Source organism: Sapajus apella, unplaced genomic scaffold (genome assembly GCF_009761245.1).
Source record: "Sapajus apella isolate SASKATOON/1434 unplaced genomic scaffold, GSC_monkey_1.0 scaffold23, whole genome shotgun sequence".
In the NCBI taxonomy this organism is placed as follows: domain Eukaryota; kingdom Metazoa; phylum Chordata; class Mammalia; order Primates; family Cebidae; genus Sapajus; species Sapajus apella.
Genome location: NW_022436963.1, coordinates 8,727,748 through 8,751,102, shown reverse-complemented (window position 1 = coordinate 8,751,102; position 23,355 = coordinate 8,727,748). Strand labels below are relative to the sequence as shown.

The 23,355-nt window shown below is 37.0% G+C and overlaps 1 protein-coding gene across 10 annotated transcripts in view; it reads left to right on the top strand.

The window, feature by feature from the left end:
• The window catches only part of DNAH12 (dynein axonemal heavy chain 12), a 245,766-nt gene that overhangs the window by 170,609 nt on the left and 51,802 nt on the right, over window positions 1-23,355 (top strand). For 8 of the 10 annotated variants that reach the window (XR_004272357.1, XM_032289540.1, XM_032289541.1 and 5 more), the window contains 5 exons: window positions 189-403; window positions 1,540-1,732; window positions 4,975-5,167; window positions 9,350-9,522; window positions 15,076-15,216. Coding sequence is in view for 8 of the 10 variants with exons in the window: in XM_032289540.1 (XP_032145431.1) it covers window positions 189-403; window positions 1,540-1,732; window positions 4,975-5,167; window positions 9,350-9,522; window positions 15,076-15,216 (915 nt within the window). In the remaining 2 variants the exon portion in view is untranslated. Of the gene's footprint in view, window positions 1-188; window positions 404-1,539; window positions 2,069-4,974; window positions 5,168-9,349; window positions 9,523-15,075; window positions 15,217-23,355 lie in introns of those variants that run through there. The other 2 variants (XR_004272358.1, XM_032289545.1) reach the window with 2 other exon arrangements.

Sequence of the window (23,355 nt, the reverse complement as noted above, 5' to 3'; positions counted from 1 at the left end):
TACGAAAAAAAGAGACTCCTTTTAACTTTTTTCTCATAGGACTTTTGTAAAAAGTAATCCTGATAATGTATGTGAAATACTTCGTATTTGTACAGATTGATGGTGATGTTTATTATTTAAATTATATAATTTAAAATAAATCTCAATGTTTATGTGTTCCTCTCAGAATTTTTCTTATTATATTCTAGGCCTTTAATGATTGACCCCCAGGGTCAAGCCAATAAGTGGATCAAAAACTCTGAGAAAGAAAATCAGCTTAGTGTTATTAAGCTGTCAGATTCAGACTATATGAGAATATTGGAAAACTGTATTCAGTTTGGAAATCCACTTCTATTAGAAAATGTTGGTGAAGAACTGGATCCATCTTTGGAGCCTTTACTGCTTAGACAAACTTTTAAACAAGGTATAAAGCAATTACTATTAATCTGAAAGATGATTGAATTATTCTTGAGGCATGAAAGAGGCCTTACTACATAAATTTAATAATAATGTTAATAACTCAGAACTTCTGGGTCATTTGCGTGAAAGGAAATTTCGAACAAGCTCTCGGGAATGAACCTTAGCTAGGTATTCTAGGATAAATACCTTGCCCTCCCTTTGTTGCCTTAACCACTGCTATCTAGATTGTTGTTCTAGAGAGAACATAAAGAAGTTGAAGCCAGCTTGAAATTCCTTTATCTTGTGACCTTTGACCACAAAAAAACTATTGTTATGAATAGTCAAACTTCAGGTTTGTTATGAATAGTCAAACTTCAGGTGGTGTCAAACTTCAGGCCTCAAGTGATCCTCTTCCCTCAGCCTCCCAAAGTGCTGGGATTACAACAATGAGCCACCATCAATAGTAAGAGTGCATGTGGGCCTAAGCTGTTTTTATCTTTCTGTTTATAAAAATTTGTCTCTGCCAAGTACTATTACCTTTAAGAGCTTTAGTCATTTACATGTATTTTAGAATCATGATTGAAAATTGATGAAGAAAGCTCAAAAGAAATCTTCACTTATAAAGCTGTATGACAACTGGAGAAAACGTCCTTTCTTAACCCAGAAAGAGTCCTGCTGTATAACTGCTTACTTGCTGTTGTGTCTGTGACTTTTGCCACTCCTGTTTTCTATGTGTTGTTATCATTTTGAGACAAAGTCTTGCTCTGTCTCCCAAGCTGAAGTACAGTGGTGCAATCTCAGCTCACTGCAATGTCTGCCTCCTGAGTTCAAGTGATTCTTGTTCCTCAGCCTCCAAAGTAGCTGGTATTACGGGCTTGTACCACGATGACACCCAGCTAAGTTTTTTTAGTATTTTTAGTAGAAACGGGGTTTCACCATGTTGGCCAGGCTGGTGTCAAACTCCTCACCACAAGTGATCTGCCTGCCTTGGCCTCCTGAAGTGTTGGGATTATAGGCATGAGCCACTAAGCCCTGCCCTGTTTTCTGTTTTAAATTACTTTAGGATGCCTTATTTGTAACCTAGGCAAGGCCATGTAAGTACATAGGGTGATGGGCTATGTAACTGACTCACTTGTTAGGCATTTGTTTTCTGATATCTAGGTGGCATTGATTGCATCAGACTTGGTGAGGTCATTATTGAGTATTCCTTTGATTTCAAATTTTACATCACCACAAAACTGAGAAATCCACACTATATGCCAGAGGTGGCTACAAAAGTGTCTTTGCTGAATTTCATGATCACTCCAGAAGGACTTGAAGATCAATTACTAGGTATTGTTGTTGCAAAGGAGAGGTATGTATTTTCTTAGATGCTTCTAGATGATTTAAAGAGGAATATTTGTAGGCCATTAATATTTTTGTTTTGTGAATATTTTAAAACTTTGTCAAATTTATATTTTGTTACTATAATAATCACACAATCCTCTAAAATAGCCGTCTGTAACAAGTAAGTTATAAGCCAACCATGATACATTGGGGTTTTAGTATAGGCAGTTGGGTTCAGGTTAACATGCCATTGTTACAGGAAAGGGATTCTGATCCAGAACCCAAGAAAGGGTTTTTGGATCTTGTGCAAGAAATAATTCTGGGTGAGTCCGTGGAGTAAAGTGAAAACAAATTTATTAAGAAAGTAAAGGAATAAAAAAATGGCTACTCCACAGACAGAGCAGCCCCAAGGGCTGCTGGTTGTCCATTTTGATGGTTATTTCTTGATTGTATGCCAAACAAGGGGTGGATTATTTATGCCTCCTCATTTTAGACCATATAGTGTAAATTTTTGACATTGTGATGACATTTGTTAACTGTCACAGCACTGGTGGAGTATAACAGTGAGGACAACCAGAGGTCACTTTTGTGGCCATCTTGGTTTTGGTAGGATTTAGCCAACTTCTTTACCGTAACCTGTTTTATCAGCAAGATCTTTATGACCTGTATCTTATACTGACATCCTATCTCATCCTGTGACTTAGAATGCCCAGCTATTTGGGAATGCAGTCCAGTAGGTTTTAATCTCATTTTTCCCAGCCCCTACTCAAGATGGAGTTGCTCTGGTTCAAGTGCCTCTGACACCATGACTTCTGACTTGTATCTGAATGAGCCAGAAATTTCACCTCTAGGAATCCATGCTATGAACATAAACAGAAATACATTCATTTTTATGTATATACAGGACATTAATAATAAAATGCTTAGCAAAAGAAGGAAAAAGTAGCATATAAAACTATATGCAGAATAGGTAATATTTTGTTTAAAAAAGATGGATGTTTATCTACATACATAAAAAGAGTAAAAAAAGATTGGGAAGGAATACACCGCAATGTTAAAGTAATTATCTCTGTGGAGGTAAGATTATGGGTAATTTTTATTGTTTTCTTTACATATGTTCGATTTTTATTTTAAGTTCCAGGGTACATGTGCAGAAGGTGCAGGTTTATTACATAGGTAAACGTGTGCTAAGGTGCAGCAAACCACCAATCAACCCATCACCTAGGTATTAAGCCCAGCATGCATTAACCATTTGTCCTGATGCTCTCCTTCCCCCATTCCCCCCGACAAGCCCCAGTGTGTGTCGTTCCCTACCCTGTGTCCGTGTGTTCACATTTTCAGCTCCCACTTACAAGTAAGAACATGCAGTGTTTGGTTTTCTGTTTTTGTGTTAGCTTGCTGACAGTAATGGCTTCCATTTCTCTGCAAAGGACATGATCTTGTTTTTGTTTTGTTTTGTTTTGTTTGTTTTTTGTTTTTGAGATGGAGTTTTGCTCTTGTTGCCCAGGCTGGAGTGCAATGTTGCCATCTCAGCTCACTGCAACCTCAGCCTCCCGGGTTCAAGTGATTCTCCTGCCTCAGCCTCCCAAATAGCTGGGATTACAGGCATGCACCACCACGCCCAGCTAATTTTTTGTATTTTTAGCAGAGATGGGGTTTCTCCATGTTGGTCAGGCTGGTCTTGAACTCCCAACCTCAGGTGATCTGCCCACCTCAGCCTCCCAAAGTGCTGGGATTACAGGCGTAAGCCACCACATCCAGCCGACCTTGTTCCATTTTATGGCTATGATGTATTTCATGGTATATATATACCACATTTTCTTTATCCAGTCTATAATTGATGGGCACTTAGGTTGATTCCATGTCTTTGCTATTGTGAACAGCGCTGCAGTGAACATGCATGTACATGTACCTTTATAATAGAGTGATTTATATTCCTTTGGTATATACCTGGTAATGAGATTGCTGTGTCATATGGTATGTCTGGTTCTAGGTCTTTGAGGAATCACTACAGTCTTCCACAATGGTTGAAATAATTTATAATCCCACCAACCATGTAAAACCATTTCTATTTCTCTGCAGCCTCACCAGCATCAGTTGTTTCTTGACTTTTTAATAATTGCCATTCTGACTGGCATAAGATGGTATCTCATTGTGGTTTTGAATTACATTTCTGTAATGATCAGTGATGTTGAGCTTGTTTTCATATGTTTGTTGGCTGCATAAATACCTTCTTTTGAGAAGTGTCCTTTGCCCACTTTTTAATGGGGTTGTTTCTTTCATGTAAGTTTGTTTAAGTTCTTTGTATATTCTGTATATAGGCCTTTGTCAGATGGATAGATTGCAAAAATTTTCTCCCATTCTGTAGGTTATCTGTACATTCTGATAGTTTCTTTTGCTGTGTAGAAACTCATTAGTTTAATTAGATCCCATTTATCAATTTGTGCTTTTGTTGCAATTGCTTTTGATGTTTTTGTCATGAAATCTTTGCCCGTGCCTATAAGATGGATTAAAGACTTAAATGTAAAATCTGAAACTGTATGTATTCTTTTTTTTAATAAGGAAAAACATTATGATACCTGGAAGGGCTCCTAGTGAAGAATTGCTTCTGGAAGGAAATCTGATTTCACTTGAAGCTCAGTGTAACATTATCAAGTGGTCTAGTAAATGAAATAAAATTAAAAGTGAAAATATGTAACCATGAGGTGTTTCTTCCAATATTTAAATCCCACTTGTAGAGTGTCCAGTACAGAACCATGTCATAACATATGCTATTCCATGGTAGACTGTGTTATTTTGAAGTTTCATCCCATTTTTGTTTGACATTAAGTGTTTTGACGTCAGTGCCAATTTAGCCTTTCACTTAAAGAGCCAGTTTTATGACCAGTCATCCTCTCACTGCTACTATAGAAAATATGATGAAAATGAGACTTCATGGTGACAAAATCAAGAAATAGATAAGAAGTCCATACTCTGAGTGTCTTCTCCAGTTCTTACTCTCACATAGCAGCTATGCCATATGGATCAATCTAATGTATTCTTAGACTTACTTTGTAGCACATGTTATTGCCACATTTCACATGTATACAATTAATGCTTTTTTTTTGCTTGAACTTCTCAAATAGTTATGTGCGTGAAATTATTTTTCCTTTATTAAAGCAATTAATAACCTTAGTGTGTATTAGATGTTTACAAATTTGTAATATGTAGCACTCAAATATAAATTTAGGTAAGACTATAAATTTTGACTAAATGTTTCTATCCTTTTAGACCAGAATTAGAAGAGGAACGAAATGCCCTTATTCTTCAGTCTGCAGCGAACAAAAAACAGCTGAAAGAGATAGAGACAAAAATTTTGGAAACATTATCATCATCAGAAGGAAACATTTTAGAAGATGAAAGTGCAATTAAAGTCTTAGACTCTGCCAAAATGATGTCCAATGAGATAACAAAGAAACAGCAGGTGAAAAAAGAATCCTAGAAATCTTTTGATTCTTAAGATTCTGATTTGCTTCCAGTCCCCAAGGAAGATGCTGAAGTAGGCTTGCTGGAAAGGAAAAAAGAAAATGATAAAATACCCAAACATAAATTTAAACTCATAAGAGAATATCTTACCATTATTTAAAACCTGGTCTGATCTATAAGGTATCTATGCGCAGAAGAAATATATTTAGGATGAATGCTTTAAAATATATTTATTATTATTGGATAAGTAAGGCATTAGGAGTATTAGATAGGTATTATTGGGTAGGTAAGGTAGGCTACTTGGGTTCATTCAAGTTTTAATTGACTCTTCTTTGAAAACTTGAATTTGAGAGCTTGTCTTATCTCTGTTCCTTATTGGAGTTCTTGATGCAGTTAGTTGCTGGTTGATTGAACAATAAGGGGTTCTAGGAGTAAACAGAGATTCCTAGACATTAATTCCAACATTATCATGTCATTTGTCAGGAAGGCAGGTATGAGAGTTGAGGGTGGCAGGTAGAAGAAGAGAGGCAAGTAGTCTATAGCCAATAATGCATTGATTGCAAATTCACCTAACTCAGCTGAATGATGATGATGATGATGATGATCATGATTTTTGAGATGAAGTCTTGCTCTACCTCCAGGCCGGCGTGCAGTGGTGCGATCTCGGCTCACCGCAACTTCTGCCTCCCAGTTCGAGTGATTCCCCTGCCTCAGCCTCCCCAGTAGCTGGGACTACAAGCATGCGCCACCATGCTTGGCTAATTTTTTTTTTTTTTAGTAGAGACGGAGTTTTACCCTGTTAGCCAGGATGGTCTTGATTTCCTGACCTCTGATCTGCCCACCTCAGCATCCCAAAGTGCTGAGACAAAGCTTCACTCTCTTGCCCAGGCTGGAGTGCAGTGGTGTGATCTCAGCTCACTGTAACCTCTGCTTCCTGGGTTCAAGTGATTCTCCTGCCTCAGGCCTCCCGAATAGCTGGTATTACAGGCGCCTACCACCATGCCTGGCTAATTTTTTGTATTTTTAGTAGAGATGGGGTTTCATCATGTTGGCCAGGTTGGTCTTGAGCTCCTGACCTCAGCACCCGCCTTGGCATCCCAAAGTGCAGGGATTACAGGCATGAGTTACTGTGCCCAGCCCCGAATGATATTCTTTTTATAGAATAATACAATATTATAAGCAGAAAAGGCCTTAGCAAGCACTTATTTTCTGTACTGTATAGTTGAGAAAAATAGGTCCCAGAAAGGTCGGCTGAGGCTCAAGTTTACACAATTATATGGTATTACAGAATGACTTCTGTAAGCTAACGTTACTGATCTTCAGACCTTTTGGTTTTCCTTGGCCCAACCAATGAGTTAAGTGCTCCTTCACTTTAGGGTAATTAAAAAATAAAAAGAAACCTGAACAGAGATTGCACTAATCACTCAGCATCTCTGCACTGCTCCCACCCCACAATACACCCTTGCGCTGGGACAGAGGACTTTCTAAAGGTCTAGGCACCCTTCCCCTTTGGATAGATTTATTTTGCATGAATGTGATGGTCCTCACTCTTGTTACTTGTACTATTTGGTGTTTTATGATTTTCATCTTGGGAGAGCCAAAGGAGTAAGGTCTTAGAGTAATATTCTTTGGCAGCCCCCAGTCTGGGACCATGGCTGAGATATTCTGTAGTGCCTCCTTACCCAACACCTGTCCATCAGAGCAGAACAAGCTACTACTTGTTTCCTCACCAAACTAGTTTTCAAAGGGGAGAGAGGATAGGAAGCACTTGTTGGCTTATTTCCTATTAAGACTTGAAGAAAAAGGGAGATACAATGACGTATTGGTTCAAGTACTCTATCTTACAATGAGACAAATGTAATAAATCATAGTACCTGTCTGACTGAATCCCATTGATCATCGCAAACAGAGTTTTAAATTCATTATATAGTTTCAGCTAAAACATACTCTATATCTACCCTGACTTCTGTTCTACGATTATCCACCCACCTACTGTAAGAAAAAACATCTTCAGGGAAGGCTTTCCAACATAATCAAAAGCTGCTTTTCCCTTTTCCCTAAATCCACAAGATTAAACAAACACAAAACTTTAAGAGTTTATTCTAGAGATTTCAGAGTTTACCCCTACTGCCACTCTAATGGTTTCCTGACTGAAGCTTAGTCTTTTTTATTTTTGGAAAGTATTACGTATATAAGTATCACAGACCAGAAAAGTTTTACAAGTAAGAAGTTGTCTTCTTTTAACCTCTTAGCATGTACTCAGTCTTTATTTCTTAGAAAATATCTTTTTTTTTTTACTTTAGGCCATTAATGGTAAATGATTTTTAAAATGTATTTATATTTCTTAAGCCTAGCATTTCATGCTAAGGATTCAGGTTTAGCAAACACTGTTTATAAATATACATAGATCAAGCCATTAAATATGAATTGTTATTAATTAATGTTTAAAAATTATAGCCCGGTGCTGTGGCTCACGCCTGTAATCCCAGCACTTTGAGAGGCCGGAGTAGGTAGGTCACCTGAAGTCAAGAGTTTGAGACCAGCCTAGCCAACATGGTGAAACCCCGTCTCTACTAAAATGCAAAAATTAACCAGAAGCGGTGGCAGACGCCTGTAATCTCAGCTACTCAGGAGGCTGAGGCAGGAGAATCACTTGAACCCAAGAGGTGGAGGTTGCAGTAAGCCGAGATTATGCCACTGCACTCCAGCCTGGGTGACAGAGTGAGACTCTGTCTCAAATAAATAAATATTACAATATTTGTTGTTTTTTTCTGCTTGCTGTTGCAAAATGGCATTTGAATTGAAAATCAAAGTTTAAATAGTAAAAGGTTTAAATGAGAATACTAAAATAATGCTTTCTTACGTAAAGTGTCATTAATCACTGTCGTTGCTAACTTTGTTTTACTTATTTATAGTCAGGACTGAGATTCCAAACTTACCTTTGGTTCATCTGTGGTTATACAGTATAATTTGGGGGAAAGTTTGTTTGCAAGGAACAGGAACTCACTCGAATTAGATAAAATGAAAAAGATACAAGGAAATCATTTATTTTCCCAATAATAAGACATACATCCAGACCTCAAGGATAAATGGAAGGCATTAAGTTTCTATGCTCTGTGTCTCTTCCCCTACCTCTGGGGCTGTGTGTCATTCTGTGCTTCTCTCTACTCCACCCGAAGACCAGTTTCTTTTAAGACTTGTGTATCTCTTCCTTCATGTACTCACATAGCATTAAAACCAACATGTGGAAAAAGTCCCACTACTTTTTACTCCTAATGCCAATGCCATCTAACTTCAGTTTCTGAGGCTCCTGAAGTTTCAATTCTCCAGGGAAATTTTTGATTATCTCATCTTGGATCTGGCTGTATCCTTGCCTCTTGATTAAATTAGCAACAAGCAGGATTTGATATAAACATGACTACATAGGCATACCATTCATCAGAGTCTGTGGATACCATTACCAAAGAAGGAAGAGGGAGTTGGAATAGTGCTTGAAACATTTTTTCTATAGAATATCAACCTATCAGACTGAGTTGAAGAGCTATTATCTTGGAGAGCATTTTTATTTGGGGGTTGAATATCTACAGCCCTATAAATTCGAAAGCTAAACATGTGAGAAGCTAGTTGAAAAAAAAGCATCCTTGTATATAAAACCACTCATCAATAAATAGTTTTGAATACCTACTTTGCCAGATTGCTGGGTTCCAGTACATGAGTGAACACCTTAAATATACACACAAGTATACTTGCTTTCCAGTCCTCTCTCCCTTTTTAACTCTGACCTGTTAAAAGAGGGTGAATAACTGCAATAGAAACAGGTCAGAGTCAGGCAAAGAATACGCAGAGTTTTCTTATTTGGCATGTCTCAAATAAGAAAGAGATGGTCAGTAGTGGATGATACTATTAATCTAAAGTTTAAACTTGTTTTTTCCTTTTTCTTCTCTTGTTCCTCTCTCTCCTTCCCCTTTCTTCCATCCCTAGTTCTTTCCTTCATCCCCTTTTGTTTTCTTTATTTCTGACTTTCAGTACGATAAAGCCCTCTCTTGTATACCATACTTAAATTCATATAACATTATCACTACATTGGGATTTTAAAAAGATATATAAACTTCATTATATGAAAAGTACATAATTAAAATACTCTTCCTATTTCTTAATCTTGGTTTTTCTGTTCTCCTAGATTGCAGAAAAAACAGAACTCAAAATAGCAGAGTCTCGAGAAGGTTATAGACCCATTGCCAAACACTCATCAGTACTGTTCTTCAGCATTGCAGACCTGGCTAATATTGATCCCATGTATCAGTACTCTCTCATCTGGTTTGTGAACCTTTATATCAACTCAATTCATGACAGGTAAACTTCTCTCATTTTATTCATCTTTCTGAGGTTGGATTTTCACAGTCCTTTCCATTTAAAAAATGTGACTTTTTTTTTTTTTTTACTTACGTATATTCATTACAGAACATTAAAAATGTGGAAAAGTGGCTGGGTGCGGTGGCTCACGCCTGTAATCTCAGCACTTTGGAAGGCCAAGGGGGCCAGATCACTTGAGGTCATGTGTTCAAGATGAGCGTGGCCAACATGATGAGATCCTGTATCTCCTAAAAGTACAAAAATCAGCCGGGCATGGTGGTGGGCGCCTGTAATCCCAGCTACTGGGGAGACTGAGGCAGGAAAATCACTTGAACTCAGTAGGTGGAGGTTGAGCCGAGATGGCACCACTGCACTCCAGCCTGGGCAACAGAGCAAGACTGTTCAAAAAAAAAAAAGAAAGAAAGAAAAAAGAAAAAGTGAAAGAAAAAAAGATACTTGAAAGATAATCAAAACCTCCTTTCTATTCTAAGTAGTTGTTTCATTCCTACTTAAGATTTAGGCATAGAGGGATTAGCTTTTAGTATTTTTTTCTTCTCTCTTTTAATTATTTCATAGAGGCAGGCACATGACTTATTTTTGAGCAACTCCAGTGTATCTTTCTCCAGGCTTGAGGTCTCTAAAAGGCTTCAGTCCCAAGTTTCTTTTTTCTTTGTTCTATTTGATTGTTTTTTTGAAACAAGGTCTCACTCTGTCACCCAGGCTAGAGTGCAGTGGCACAATCACAGCTCACTGCAGCCTCAACCTCCTGGGCTCAGGTGATCCACCCACCTCAGCCTTCAGAATAGCTAGGACTTCAGGTGTGCACCACTGTGCTTGGCTAATTTTTGTATTATTTTTTTGTAGAGATTGGGTTTCACCAAGTTGCCCAGGCTGGTCTTGAACTCCTGGACTCAAGAAATCTGCCCAACTTATCCTCCCTTAGTGCTGAGATTACAGGAATGAGCCACTACACCTGGCCCCACTTTTTTTTTTCTTTTTTTTTTTTTTTTTTTTGAGATGGAGTTACTCTCTGTTGCCCGGGCTGGAGTGCAGTGGTGCTATCTCAGCTCGTTGCAGCTTCCGCTTCCCAGGTTCAAGCAATTCTCCTGCCTCAGCCTCCTGAGTATAGGCATGCAGCACCACACCCAGCTAATTTTTGTATTCTTATTAGAGACAGAATTTCACCATGTTGGTCAGGTTGGTCTTGAACTCCTGACCTCGTGATCCACCTGCCTCGGCCTCGTGAAGTGCTTGGATTACAGGCGTCAGTCCCTGAGCCTGGCCTCTAGCCCCACATTTCTAATGGTTTTCTAGATATTCTCACTTTAATCAATTAATGAATGTATGCAAATTTCAGAGTCAAACTGGAGTTGGGGATTACATATCCTTTCTGCCACATAGTAGCTGCATGCCTATAGGCAAGTCCTTTAATGTGAGGTAATTGCCTCAATTTTTCTTATCTATAAAATTGGGATAATATTACTGACCTTTTAGGGTTTTTATGACAATTAAATGAGATAATATTCGTAAAGTGTTTATAACAATGTCTGGTATTTAGTAACTGTTGTACCTGTTTAAAAAAAAAAATTATGACTTGAGCCAATCGTGTGTGCTATAAGAAATTTCGACATTGGCTATTGGTAGAATAATCTCTTCTGAGTGATTGAAATTCCAGATTCCTTCTCAGTTGGAATTTGGAATTTGAATTTATACAACCCATGTGATGAAGGAAATTCAAATTAAAGAATTGACATAAAAAAGTCAATCTCAAGTTTTGGTGAGGATGTGAAATAATTGGAGCCCTCCTACACTGCTGGTGGGATTTTAAAATAATATGGCCACTTTGGAAGTTCTTCAAAATACTAAACCTAGATTGCCATATGACCCAGCATTTCCACTCCCGGGTATATACCCAAGAGAATTGATTGCATATGTTCACACACAAACTTAGTTTAAAAAAAAATTGGGCATAAAATGCTGCATTCAAAAGTTACTTGGGTTACTTTTTCCCCTCTTCAACATGTGATGTTATTCACGTGAAATACAGTTAGGCTCATTTGTTTACTTTTATGTTTCATTTTAGGGTTTTTCTTCATCCTTGTTGAGTTTAATTGTATTATATGTTTGAGTACATAAACCATTAGTGACTCCAAAATTCAACCCTGTACAAAAAGATCTACTTAGAGACGTGTCACTACCCCCAACCTTTCCATCCCATTCCCATGGTCCTATGTATTACTTTTTAAAAATCAAATTTTTAATTTTAAGTGTAGATTCACATGTGATTATGAGAAATAGTAAAGATCTTATGTACCTTTTACCCAGTTGCCCCAATGGTGACATGTTGAAAACCTATAAAACAATGATCACAACCATGATACTGACATTAATACAGCCAAGATACAGAACATTTCCACCACCACAAGGATCCCTGTGTTGTCCTTTAGTAGCTATACCCACTTCCCTCCCATCCTTACCCCTTCCGTAACCCTTGGCAACCCCTAACCTGTTCTCCATTTCTATACTTTCGTTAGTTTAAAAATTTTATATAAATGGAAGCATATGGCATGTAACTTTTTGAGACTGGCTTTTTTTACTCAGTGTAATTCTCCAGAGATTGATTCAAGTTGCTGTGTGTTTAAATATTTGGCTGTTTTTGAAGGCTGATAAATATTTCATAGCATGAAGGACCTCTGAATTATTTCCAGTTTGGGTTTACAATGAATAAAACTACTATAAACATTCATGTACATGTATTTGTGAACAGAAATTTTTATTTCTTTGAGATAAATACACAGGAATGCAATTGCTGGATTATGTAGTAGTGGTTTGTTCAGATATTCTTCTTTTTTTTTTTTAAGCAAACAAGACACATGGTTTACTGAGGACTCTCTTTTTAAACTGTTAGGTTCAGGGGTACATGTGCAGGTTTGTTATATAGGTAAATTACATGTCACAGAGGATTAGCATACAGATGATTTTGTCACCCAGGTAATAAGCATAGTACCTGTAGGTAGTTGTTTTGTTTTGAGACAGAGTCTTGGTCTATCACCAGGGACCAGGCTGGAGTGCAGTGGCGCAATCTCGGCTCACTGCAACATCTGCCTCCGGTGTTCAAGCAATTCTCCTGCCTCAGCCTCCGGAGTAGCTGGGACTACAGGCGTGTGCCACCACACCCAGCTAATTTTTTGTGTGTGTGTGTACTTTAGTAGAGACGGGGTTTCACTATGTTGGCTAGGATGGTCTTGAATTCTTGACCTCACGATCCACCTGCCTCGGCCTCCCAAAGTGCTAGGATTACAGGCATGAGCCACCGCACCCAGCCCTGTAGGTAGTTTTTTAAACCTCACCATCCTCCCACTCTCCACCTTTTGTTCCCTTCCTGTGACCTTGTGTACTCAATGTTATGAGAATGTGGGGTATTTTGTTTTCTGTTCCGCATTATTAGTTCGCTTAGGATAATGGTCTCCAGCTCCATCCATGCTGCTAAAAAGGACATGAGTTCATTCTTTTTGGTGGCTGTCTTGTATTCCATGGCGCATCTGTGCTACATTAACTTTAGCTAGTCTATGATTGACGGGCATCTAGGTTGATTCCATGTCTTTGCTATTGTGAATAGTGCTGCGATTAACAGACGCATGCATGTTTTTATGGTAGAACAATTTATGTTCCTTTGGGTATATACCCAGTAATGGATTGCTGGGTAAAATGGTAGGTAGTTCTGTTTTAAGTTCTTTGAGAAGTCTCCAAACTGCCTTCCACAGTGAACTAATTTACATTTCCACCAGCAGTGTATAAGTGTTGCCTTTGCTCCACAACTTTGCCAGCATCTGTTATTTTTTTGACTTTTTAACTATAGCCATTCGGACTGGTGTGGGATGGTAAATTACTGTGGTTTTGATTTGCATTTCTCTAATGATTAATGATCTTGAGCATTTTTTCATATGCATGTTAGCCCCGTGTATGTCTTCTTTTGACGTGTCCATGGCCTTTGCCCGCTTTTTAATGGGGTTGTTTTATGCTTGTTAAGTTCCTTACATATTTTGGAAATTAGATCCTTTTCAGATGCACAGTTTGAAAATATTTTCTCCCATTGTGTAGGCTGTTTACTCTGTTGATAGTTTATTTTTGCTGTACAGAAGCTCTTTAGTTTTTTTGTTTTGCTTTGTTTTTCTTTTTTTTTTAAGAAAGTGACAGCTTGGGCAACATGGTAAAACACTGTCTCTACAAAAAATACAAAAACCTAGCTGGGCTTGTGCCATGGACCTGTAGTCTAAACTGCTTGGGAGGCTGAGATGGGAAGATTCCTTGAGACTAGGAGATAGAGGTTGCAGTGAGCTGTGATCATGCCACTGCACTCCAGCCTGGGTGACAGGGCAAGGCTCTGTCTCAAAAAAAAAAAAGAAAGTGCCAAACTGTTTCTTAGAATGGCTACATCATTTTATATTCCCATAGGTATTATATTTTAAAATTGAACTGGAAAAAATTGAAAGCAATATATGCTTATTGTAAACATTTTTTTGGAATATGAGAGTGTAAACAATATTAGTTATAACTCTACCCAGTAAGTACAATTGTCCACGTTTTCTGACTTTTCATGCATTTTTCTTTTTTCTTTCTTTCTTTTTTTTTTTTTTTTTTTTTGAGACAGAGTCTCACTCCATTGCCCAGACTGGAGTGCAATGGTGCCATCTCGGCTCACTGCAACGTCTACCTCCCAGGTTCAAGCAATTCTCTTGCCTCAGCCTCCCTCGTAGCTGGGATTACAGGCATGTACTACCACGCCCAGCTAATTTTTGTATTTTAGTAGACATGGGGTTTCACCATGTTGGCCAGGCTGGTCTCAAACTTCTGACCTCAAATGATCCACCCATTTTGACCTCCCAAAGTTCTAGGATTACAGGCGAGAGGCACTGTGCCTGGCCTTTTCATGCATTTTTAAAATATGTAGATCTTTATTTATAAAGATATTTTAAAAATGCATGAAAAGGCCAGGCACAGTGCCTCCCGCCTGTAATCCTAGAACTTCTTTGGGGCAGGCAAACATCTCATAATTCTTTGTCTCTTACATTTTCCTCCCTAGCATAGAGCCTTACACTAATAGAGACTTAATTAGGCATGTTTTTTAAAAATTGACTAATTGTTTATAGTCACTTTGGGGCAGAATACAAAATTTAGGATTTGGAAAATAAAGAGATGGTATAAACCATATTTCACTTTCTCAGAGAATTATACCCTACATTTTGAAACTTTTTATTTTGAAATACAGATTCACAAGAAGTTGCACACAGAAAAATATGTGCAGAGAGGTTTCATGTACCCTTCATCCTCTTTCTCCAGTGGTAGCATCTTGCCTATAGTACAGTGTCACAACCAAGAAACTGACACTGCTAAACCCATACAGCTTATTCAGATTTCACCAGTCTTACATGCCCTCGTGTGTGTGTTTTTAATAATGATAATTTGATAAAATAAAAAGTGTATATGTGAATTCACATTGCTTGTATTTTCCTAGTTTTGACGATACATTGTCTTTCTTTTTAACCTTTTTAGTAACAAATCCAAAATTTTGGAAAAGCGTCTACGATATTTAAATGACCACTTCACATACAACTTATATTGTAATGTATGCCGATCACTATTTGAGAAGGACAAGCTGTTATTTTCCTTTTTATTATGTGCCAATCTTCTCCTGTAAGTTGCTTGCTTTTACCATAATTTACTTATTTTTAAAACCTCCCTGGAAAATCAAATCTGTAAATGTTTCTTCTCACAGAAGGTTATATTTTTCTTTGCTTAAGTCATGATTTTACTTGTGCATTTCACTGATAACAATGGCTCCTATGATAGTATTGATGTTTAATTTTTAAAATCTACATAACAGAAAAGTTCACAGAGTATTAATGTACAGTTCAACAAATTCTTACAAAGGAAAGATCTGGTGATGAAATAGATCATTTCCCCATCATCCGTGAAGCGCTTGTACTCTACTCAGTTACCACCTCTTTACTCCCAAGAAAGGTAACAACTATACTCACTTATAACACTGCAGTTTAGTTTGACATATATATGACATATACACACACACACACACACACACACACACACACACACACACACACATAATGAGTCATATATATATATTAAAGCAAATATGTATTCTTTTATCTGGCTTCTTTTCTTCAACATTTCTTTTCTGAGATTCATCCATGTCATAGCATGAAGCTGGTTCATTTGCTTTGACTGCTTTACAGTATTCCATTACAAGAATACATTGAAGTTTACTTGTTCAATTCGATGAACAGTTGGGTTGTTTCCAGTTAGGCACTATTATAAGTAATGGTGCTATGAACAATCTTGTGTATAAATGTAGGTGCACATGGGCACACATTTCTGTTGGGAAGATGCCTAGAAAGAAAATTAGAAATTGTTTTCCAGAATGATTATACCAGTTTACATCCCATTAACAGAGTTTGAGCGTTCCATTGCACCAGATTCCCAGCAACATTTTATGTTGTTGTTTTAAAGAAATGTATTTTGGTATGTGATACATATTATTGCATCATGGTTTGAATTTATATTTTTCTGATGACTAATGAAGTTGATCATGTTTATAGTTACTCATGTTTATAGCCCATTTGGAAATCTTCTAGTGTACTTGTTCATATCACTTGCAATTTCTCTGTTGGGTATTTCTTAGTGATTTGTATGAGTTCTTTATATATTCTAGACACAAATCCCTTGAAAATTATGTATGACATATTGGCAGTCAGTTTCTAGTTTGCATTTTCGTTCTTTCTTTCTTTCTTTTTTTTTTTTTTTGAGATGGAGTCTTGGTCTGTTGCCCAGGCTGGGGTGCAGTGGCACGATCTTGGCTCACTGCAACCTCTGCCTCCTGGGTTCAAGCAATTCTCCTGCCTCGGCCTCCTGAGTAGCTGGGATTACAGGCGCCCACCACAACACCCAGCTAATTTTTTGTATTTTTAGTAGAGACAGGGTTTCACCATGTTAGCCAGGCTGGTCTCAAACTCCTGACATTGTGATCCACCCACCTCAGCCTCCCAAAGTGCTGGGATTACACGTGTGAGCCACCGTGCCCGGCCACCTTCTCGTTATCTTAATGCTGCCTTTTGCTGAACGCAAGTTCTTAATTTTAATATAGTTTGATTTGTGGATTTGCTTTGTGAAAACTCTTTTCACAGTCCAATATTATGAAGATATTCTCCTATATAATCATCTGGAAGCTTTATTACGCCTTTCACATTTAGATGTACAAGCCACATGCAACTGATGTGTACATGTGGTCTAAGGAAATGTCAAATTTAAAATTACATTTTTTCCATGCAGCTCTTCACTTGTTGAAAAGACTGGCCTTTTTCCTATTGCTCTGTAGTGCCACCCTTGCCATAAATAATACATTCATTTATCTAAAGCTGTTTCTGGACTATCTATTCAGTTCCATTAGTGTGTTTGTCTGTAATTAATCTTGATGTCTGATAGTGTTTCATTTTGTTCTTCTTTAATTTTTTTATTTTTTTATTTCAACTGGTTTTTGGGGGAACAAAACCCAGTGGTGTTTAGTTACATGAATAAGTTCTTTAGTGTTGATTTCTGAGATTTTGGCGCACCCATCACCAGAGTAGTATACGCTATACCTAATGTGTAGTCTTTTATCCCTCTCCATCCACACACTTTCCCCCAAGTCCCCAGAGTCCAATGTAATATTCTTATGCCTTTATGACCTCATAGCATAGCCCCCATATAGAGTGAGAACATAGGAAGTTTGTTTTTACATTCCAGTAAGTGCAGTGAGTTACTTCACTTAGAATAATAGTCTCCAGGCTGGGTGCGGTGGCTCATGCCTGTAATCCAAGCACTTTGGGAGGCCAAGGTGGGTGGATCGCCTGAGCTCAGGAGTTGAAGACCACCCAGGACAACATGGTGAAACCCCGTCTCTACAAAAATACAAAAAAATTAGCTAGGCATGGTGGCATATGCCTCCCAGCTACTTGGGAGGCTGAGGCAAGAATTGCTTGAGCTCTGAAGGAGAAGGTTGCAGTGAGCTGAGATCACACCACTACATGCATTTCAGCTTGGGTTACAGAGTGAGACTCTGTCTCTAAATAAATAAATAAAGTAATAGTCTCCAATTCCTTCCAGGTTGGTGTGAATGCCATAATTTTGTTCCTTTTTATGGCTGTGTATATACACCACATTTTCTTTTTCCACTCCTTGATTGATCAGCATTTGTGCTGGTTCCATATTTTTTGAAATTGCCAATTGTGCTGCTGTAAACGTGTGCAAGTATCTTTTTCATATAATGACTTATTTTCCTCTGGGTAGCTACCGAGTAGTGGGATTGCTAGACCAAACAGATCTACTTTTAGCTTCTTAATTTATCTCCACACTGTTTTCCATAGTGGTTGTACTGGTTTATTTACATTCCCACAAACAGTGTGTAAGTGTTCCCTTTTCACCACATCCACACCAACATCTATTATTTTTTAAATTATGGCCATCCTTGCAGGAATGAGGGAGTATCACATTGTGGTTTTGATTTGCATTTCCCTGATAATTAGTGATGTTGAGCATTTTTCCATATGCTTGTTGGCCATTTGTATATCTTCTTTTGAGAATTGTCTACTTATGTCCTTAGCCCACTTTTTTATGAGATTGTCTGGTTTTCCTTGCTGATTTGTTTGAGTTCTTTGTAGATTCTGGATATTAATTATTTGTCAGATGTATAGATTGTGATGATTTTCTTCCATTCTGTGGATTGTCTGTTAACTCTGCTGATTATTTCTTTTGCTCTGCAGAAGCTTTTTAGTTTAAGTCCCATCTATTCATCTTTGTTTTTGTTGCATTTGCTTGTTCTTCTATTATAGAAGAGTGTCTTTCTTATTTTTGGATCTTTGCATTTCCACATAAATATTAGCATCATCTGGTCAAGTCCAAAGTTTAAAGATAACCAGTAATATGCTGAAGTTTTGATTAGGGGTGCATTGGAACTGTAAATTAGTTTGTGGAAAATTAACAATTTCACAGTATCGAGTGTTTCAATCTAAGAACATAGTATATTACCCCATTTTCCTTAGTTCTTTTTCATTTCACTCTGTAATATTTCACAGTTTTCTTTACCCTGCATATCTTTTTGTAAAAAGCTTTATTTTGTAGAGTAATTTTAGATTCACAGCAAAACTGAGCAGAAGGTACAGCGATTTCTTATATACAACCTCCTGCACTAACAAAACCCCTTACCAGAGTGGTATATTTGTTAGAATCTATGAGCTTACATTGACATATCACTATCACTCATCAGTAAGTTCATAGCTAACATCAGGCTTCACGCTTGGTATTATACTCCTATCAATTTTGATAAGTGTGTAATAACATGTATCTGCCATTATAGTTTCACTGCCCTAAAAATCATCTATGTTCTATTTATTAAGCCTTCCCTCCCCTCAACCCTGCCAACTACTGATTCTTTTGGTATCTCCATGGTTTAGTTTTTGTCATTTCCAGAGTGTTACATAGTTGGAATTATGCAGTATGTAAGCCTTTTCAGATTGGCTTTTTTCACTTAGTAATAAGGTTCCTCCATGTCTTTTCATGGCTTGATAGCTTACTTCTTTTTAGTGCTGAATTATGTTCCATTGTTTGAATGTACCACAGTTTATTCATTAACCTACTGATGGACATCTTAGTTGCTTCTAAGTTTTGGCAATTATGAGTAAATATGCTACAAACATTCATATGTAAGTTTTTATGTGAACCTAAGTTTTCAACTTCTTTGGATAAGTCCCAGGAATGCAACAGCTGGATTGTATGGTAACAGTATGTTTAGTTTTGTAAAAAACTGCCAAACTGTCTTCCTAAGTGGCCACACCATTTCGCCTCTCCATGAGCAATGAGTAAGAGTTGATGGTGCGTATTTTGGAAGGTGGCATTTTAATAGTGTTTAGGGTATGTCATTTTAATTTGCAATTTCCTAATGAAATGTGATATTGAACATCTTTTCCTATTCTTATCTGCCAAGTATACATCATCTTTGGTGACATATCTGTTCAGGTCTTTTTTTTTTTTTTTTTTTTTTGAGACAGTCTAGTTCTGTCACCCAGGCTGGAGGGCAGTGGCTCGATCTCAGCTCATTACAACCTCCGCCTCCCGGGTTCAAGTGATTTTCCTGCCTCAGCCTCCTAAGTGGCTGGGATTACAGGTGCCTGCCATCACGCCTAGCTAATTTTTGTATTTTTAGTAGAGACAGCATTTTACAATGTTGGCTAGGCTGGTCACAAACTCCTGACCTCAAGTGATCCACCTGCCTTGGCCTCCCAAAGTCCTGGGACTGCAAGTGTGAGCCACTGTGTACGGCTGTCAAGCTTTTTATTATTTTACATATTTTGATAGGATCATATGCTTTTACTTCTTTACTCTCTCACTATGATTAATTACATTAATTGATTTTCAAATATTGAATCAGCCTTTTATACCTGTAATAAATCCCACTTAGTCATGGTGTATAATTCTTTCTATACATTATTGGGTTTGATTTGACAATATTTTGTTGCTAATATTTGCTAATATTTTGCTCCCCTTGTTGAGGATTTTTGCATCAATTTTTATGAGAGATTTTGGATTGTGGTTTTCCTTTCTTGTGATGTGTTGCCTGGCTCTGGTATTAGGTAGTACTGGCCTCATAGAACCAGTTAGCAAGTATCCCTTTTGCTATTTTCTGGAAGACATGGTGGAATTGGTTTAATTTCTTCCTGTATGTTTAGTACAATTCTTCAGTGAACGCATCTGAGCCTGGTGCTTTCACTTTTAGAAAGTTATTAATTATTGATTCAATTTCATTAATAGACACAGGTCTAGTTAGATTATCAAATTTTCCCTTGTGAGCCTTTTGGCAGATTGTGACTTCTTTATCTTGATGTAATGGTCCTCTTAATTCCCAATAATTTTCCTTGCTCAGAAGTCTTCTTAGTCTGAAATTAACATAGCTACCCTGCTTCCCCCTGATTAGTGTTAGCTTGGTATATCTTTCTCTATCTCCTTACTTTTAATGTATCTGTGTGTTTGTATGTTTAAGGTGGGCTTCCTGTAGACAACATATAGTTAGGTCTTGCTTTTGGATCCACTCTGATCACCTGTCTTTTAATTGATGTATTTAGACCATTGACATTTAAACTGATTACTGATACAGTTGGATTAATATCTACCATATATATTACTGTTTCCTATTCATTGTCCTTGTTCTGTTGTTGTTATTGTTATTACTGTTATTATTTTTATCTTCTATTTTTCTGTCTTCTCTGGTTTTAACTAAATTTGTATGATTCAGTTTTTTCTTTTCTCTTAGCAGATCAATTATCCTTACTTTTTAAAACTTTTTTGTTATTGCCCTTGAGTTTGCAATTTACATTTACAGCTAATCCAAGTCCTCATTCAAATAACACTATACCACTTCCTGCAAGTACTCTATAACAGACTATTCCCAGTTTCGCCTCCCCTTATCCCTTATAACATTGTGGTCATTCATTTCACTTATCCATAGCTATAGGCACCGAATACATTGTTGCTGTTATTATTTTGAACAAACCATTATTTCCATTTTTGCATATTTTAATTAACACATAATAATTGTGTGTATTTATTTGTTCCATAGTAAATTTCAGAACATATTAAGTTATAGTGATCAGGTCAGGATAATAAGTATATCCATAATCTCAAACATTTATCATTTCTTTGTGCTAGTAACATTCAGTATTCTCTCTTCTAGCTATTTGAAAATGTATACAATTGACCCTTGAACCACATGGGTTTGAACTTCAACTTCACCAGTCCACTTATACATGGATTTTTAAGAAATAAATATATTGGAAAATTTTTTGAAGATTTGTGACACTTTGAAAAAACTCATAGATGAACTGCCTAGCCAGAAATATTCAAAAAATTAAGCAAAGGTTAACTATGTCATAAATACATAAAATACATGTAAATACTAGTCTTTTTAAAAATCATTAACTACCATAAAATATACACAAATTTATTATAAAAAGTTAAAATTTATAAAAACTCACACACTTACAGTCCATACATGGCATCATTTGCAGTCAAGAAATGTAAACAAATATAAAGATACAGCATCAAATCATAACTCCATACAATTAACTGTAGCACATACTGTACTACTATAAGAATTTTGCAGCCACCTCCTGTTGCTGTTGCAGTGAGCTTAAGTATTCTGATTATCCACTTAAAATGTCAGGTGATGCTAATCATCTCAAGAGCAGTTCATCTCTTCAGTACATTGGGTATGGCAGTAAAAAGTGATCTCTTCACGGTTTTCTTGTATTTTTCATTGTGTTTAGTACAATAGCACAAACTTGGAATAACATCATGGGATCCATACAAAGTGCCACTAGTGTATAATTTTTTGCATACATTATTGGATTTGATTTACTAATATTTTGTGGAAGATTTTTGCATCTGTTTTCATGAGAGATTTTGGTTTGTAGTTTTCCTGGAAGTTCTCCCAAGAGTCAGAGAAAAGTCATTACATTACAAGAAAAAATGGAATTGTTTGATGTTTACCATAGATTGAGGTCTGCAGCTGTGGTTACCCACCATTGCAGACAAACAGTTCATCTTGTAAACAGATTACATAAACCTACGGTGTTGATCAATACAGTATATACTGTAATTTTCTTTTTCTAGTATACTTTGTTGTAAGAATATAGTATTTAATGCATATAACATATAAAATATGTACTAATTGTAAGATTTTTTAGTCAACAATAGGCTATTAGTAGTTAAGTTTTGGGGGAATCAAAAATTATACATGAATTTTGGCCACATGGGGGTCAGCACCTTAACTCCTGTGTTGTTCAAAAGTCGAATGTAATATATTATTGTTAACTATACTCATCCTACAGTTCTATTGAATACGAGAAGTTCTTTTGTATCCTTTAACAAATTTCTCCCTATTCCCTGTGTTTCCCAGCCTCTGGTATACTCTGTTCTACTTTTTACTTCTATGAAATCAACTTTTTTAAGCTTCTGTATATGAGTGAGAACACATGGTGTTTAACTTTCTGCTCCTGGCATATTTCACTGAATGTAATGTCTTTCAGTTTTATTCACGTTGCCGCAAATGAGAAGTTTTCATTCTTTTTATGACTGAATAATATTCCATTGTGTATGTGTACCACATTTTCTTTAGCCCTTCATCTGTTGTTGGACACTTAGGTTGATTTTATATTTTGCTTATTGTGAATAGTTTTACCAAAACAAATCAGTGCAGATGTCTCTTTGATCTAATTATTTCCTTTCCTTTAGATAAAGGCCTAGTTGTGGGATTGCTGGATCATATGGTAGTTTGATTTGTGGTTTTTTGAGGAACTTCCATACTTTTCTCCATAGTGGTTATACTAGTTTACATTCCTACCAACAGTGCAGAAGAGTTCCCTTTTCTCTGAATCCTCACCAGCATTTGTATTTTTTGGCTTTTTGATGATAGCCATTCTAACTGGAGTGAGATGATATCTCATTGTGGTTTTGATTTGCATTTCTCTAATGATTAGTGATACTGAACTTTTTTTCATATGTTTTTGGCCATTTGTGTGTCTTCTTTTGAGAAATGTCTGTTCAGATAATCTGTCCTTTTTTTTTTCTTTTGAGACAGAGTCTCACTCTTTTGCCCTGGCTGCCATGCAGTGACATTTTGTTGGCTCACTGCAACCTCCACCTGCCAGGCTCTGGTGATCCTCCCATCTTAGCCTCCCAAGTAGCTGGGAAACAGGCACATGCTACCATGCTTAGCTAATTTTTCTA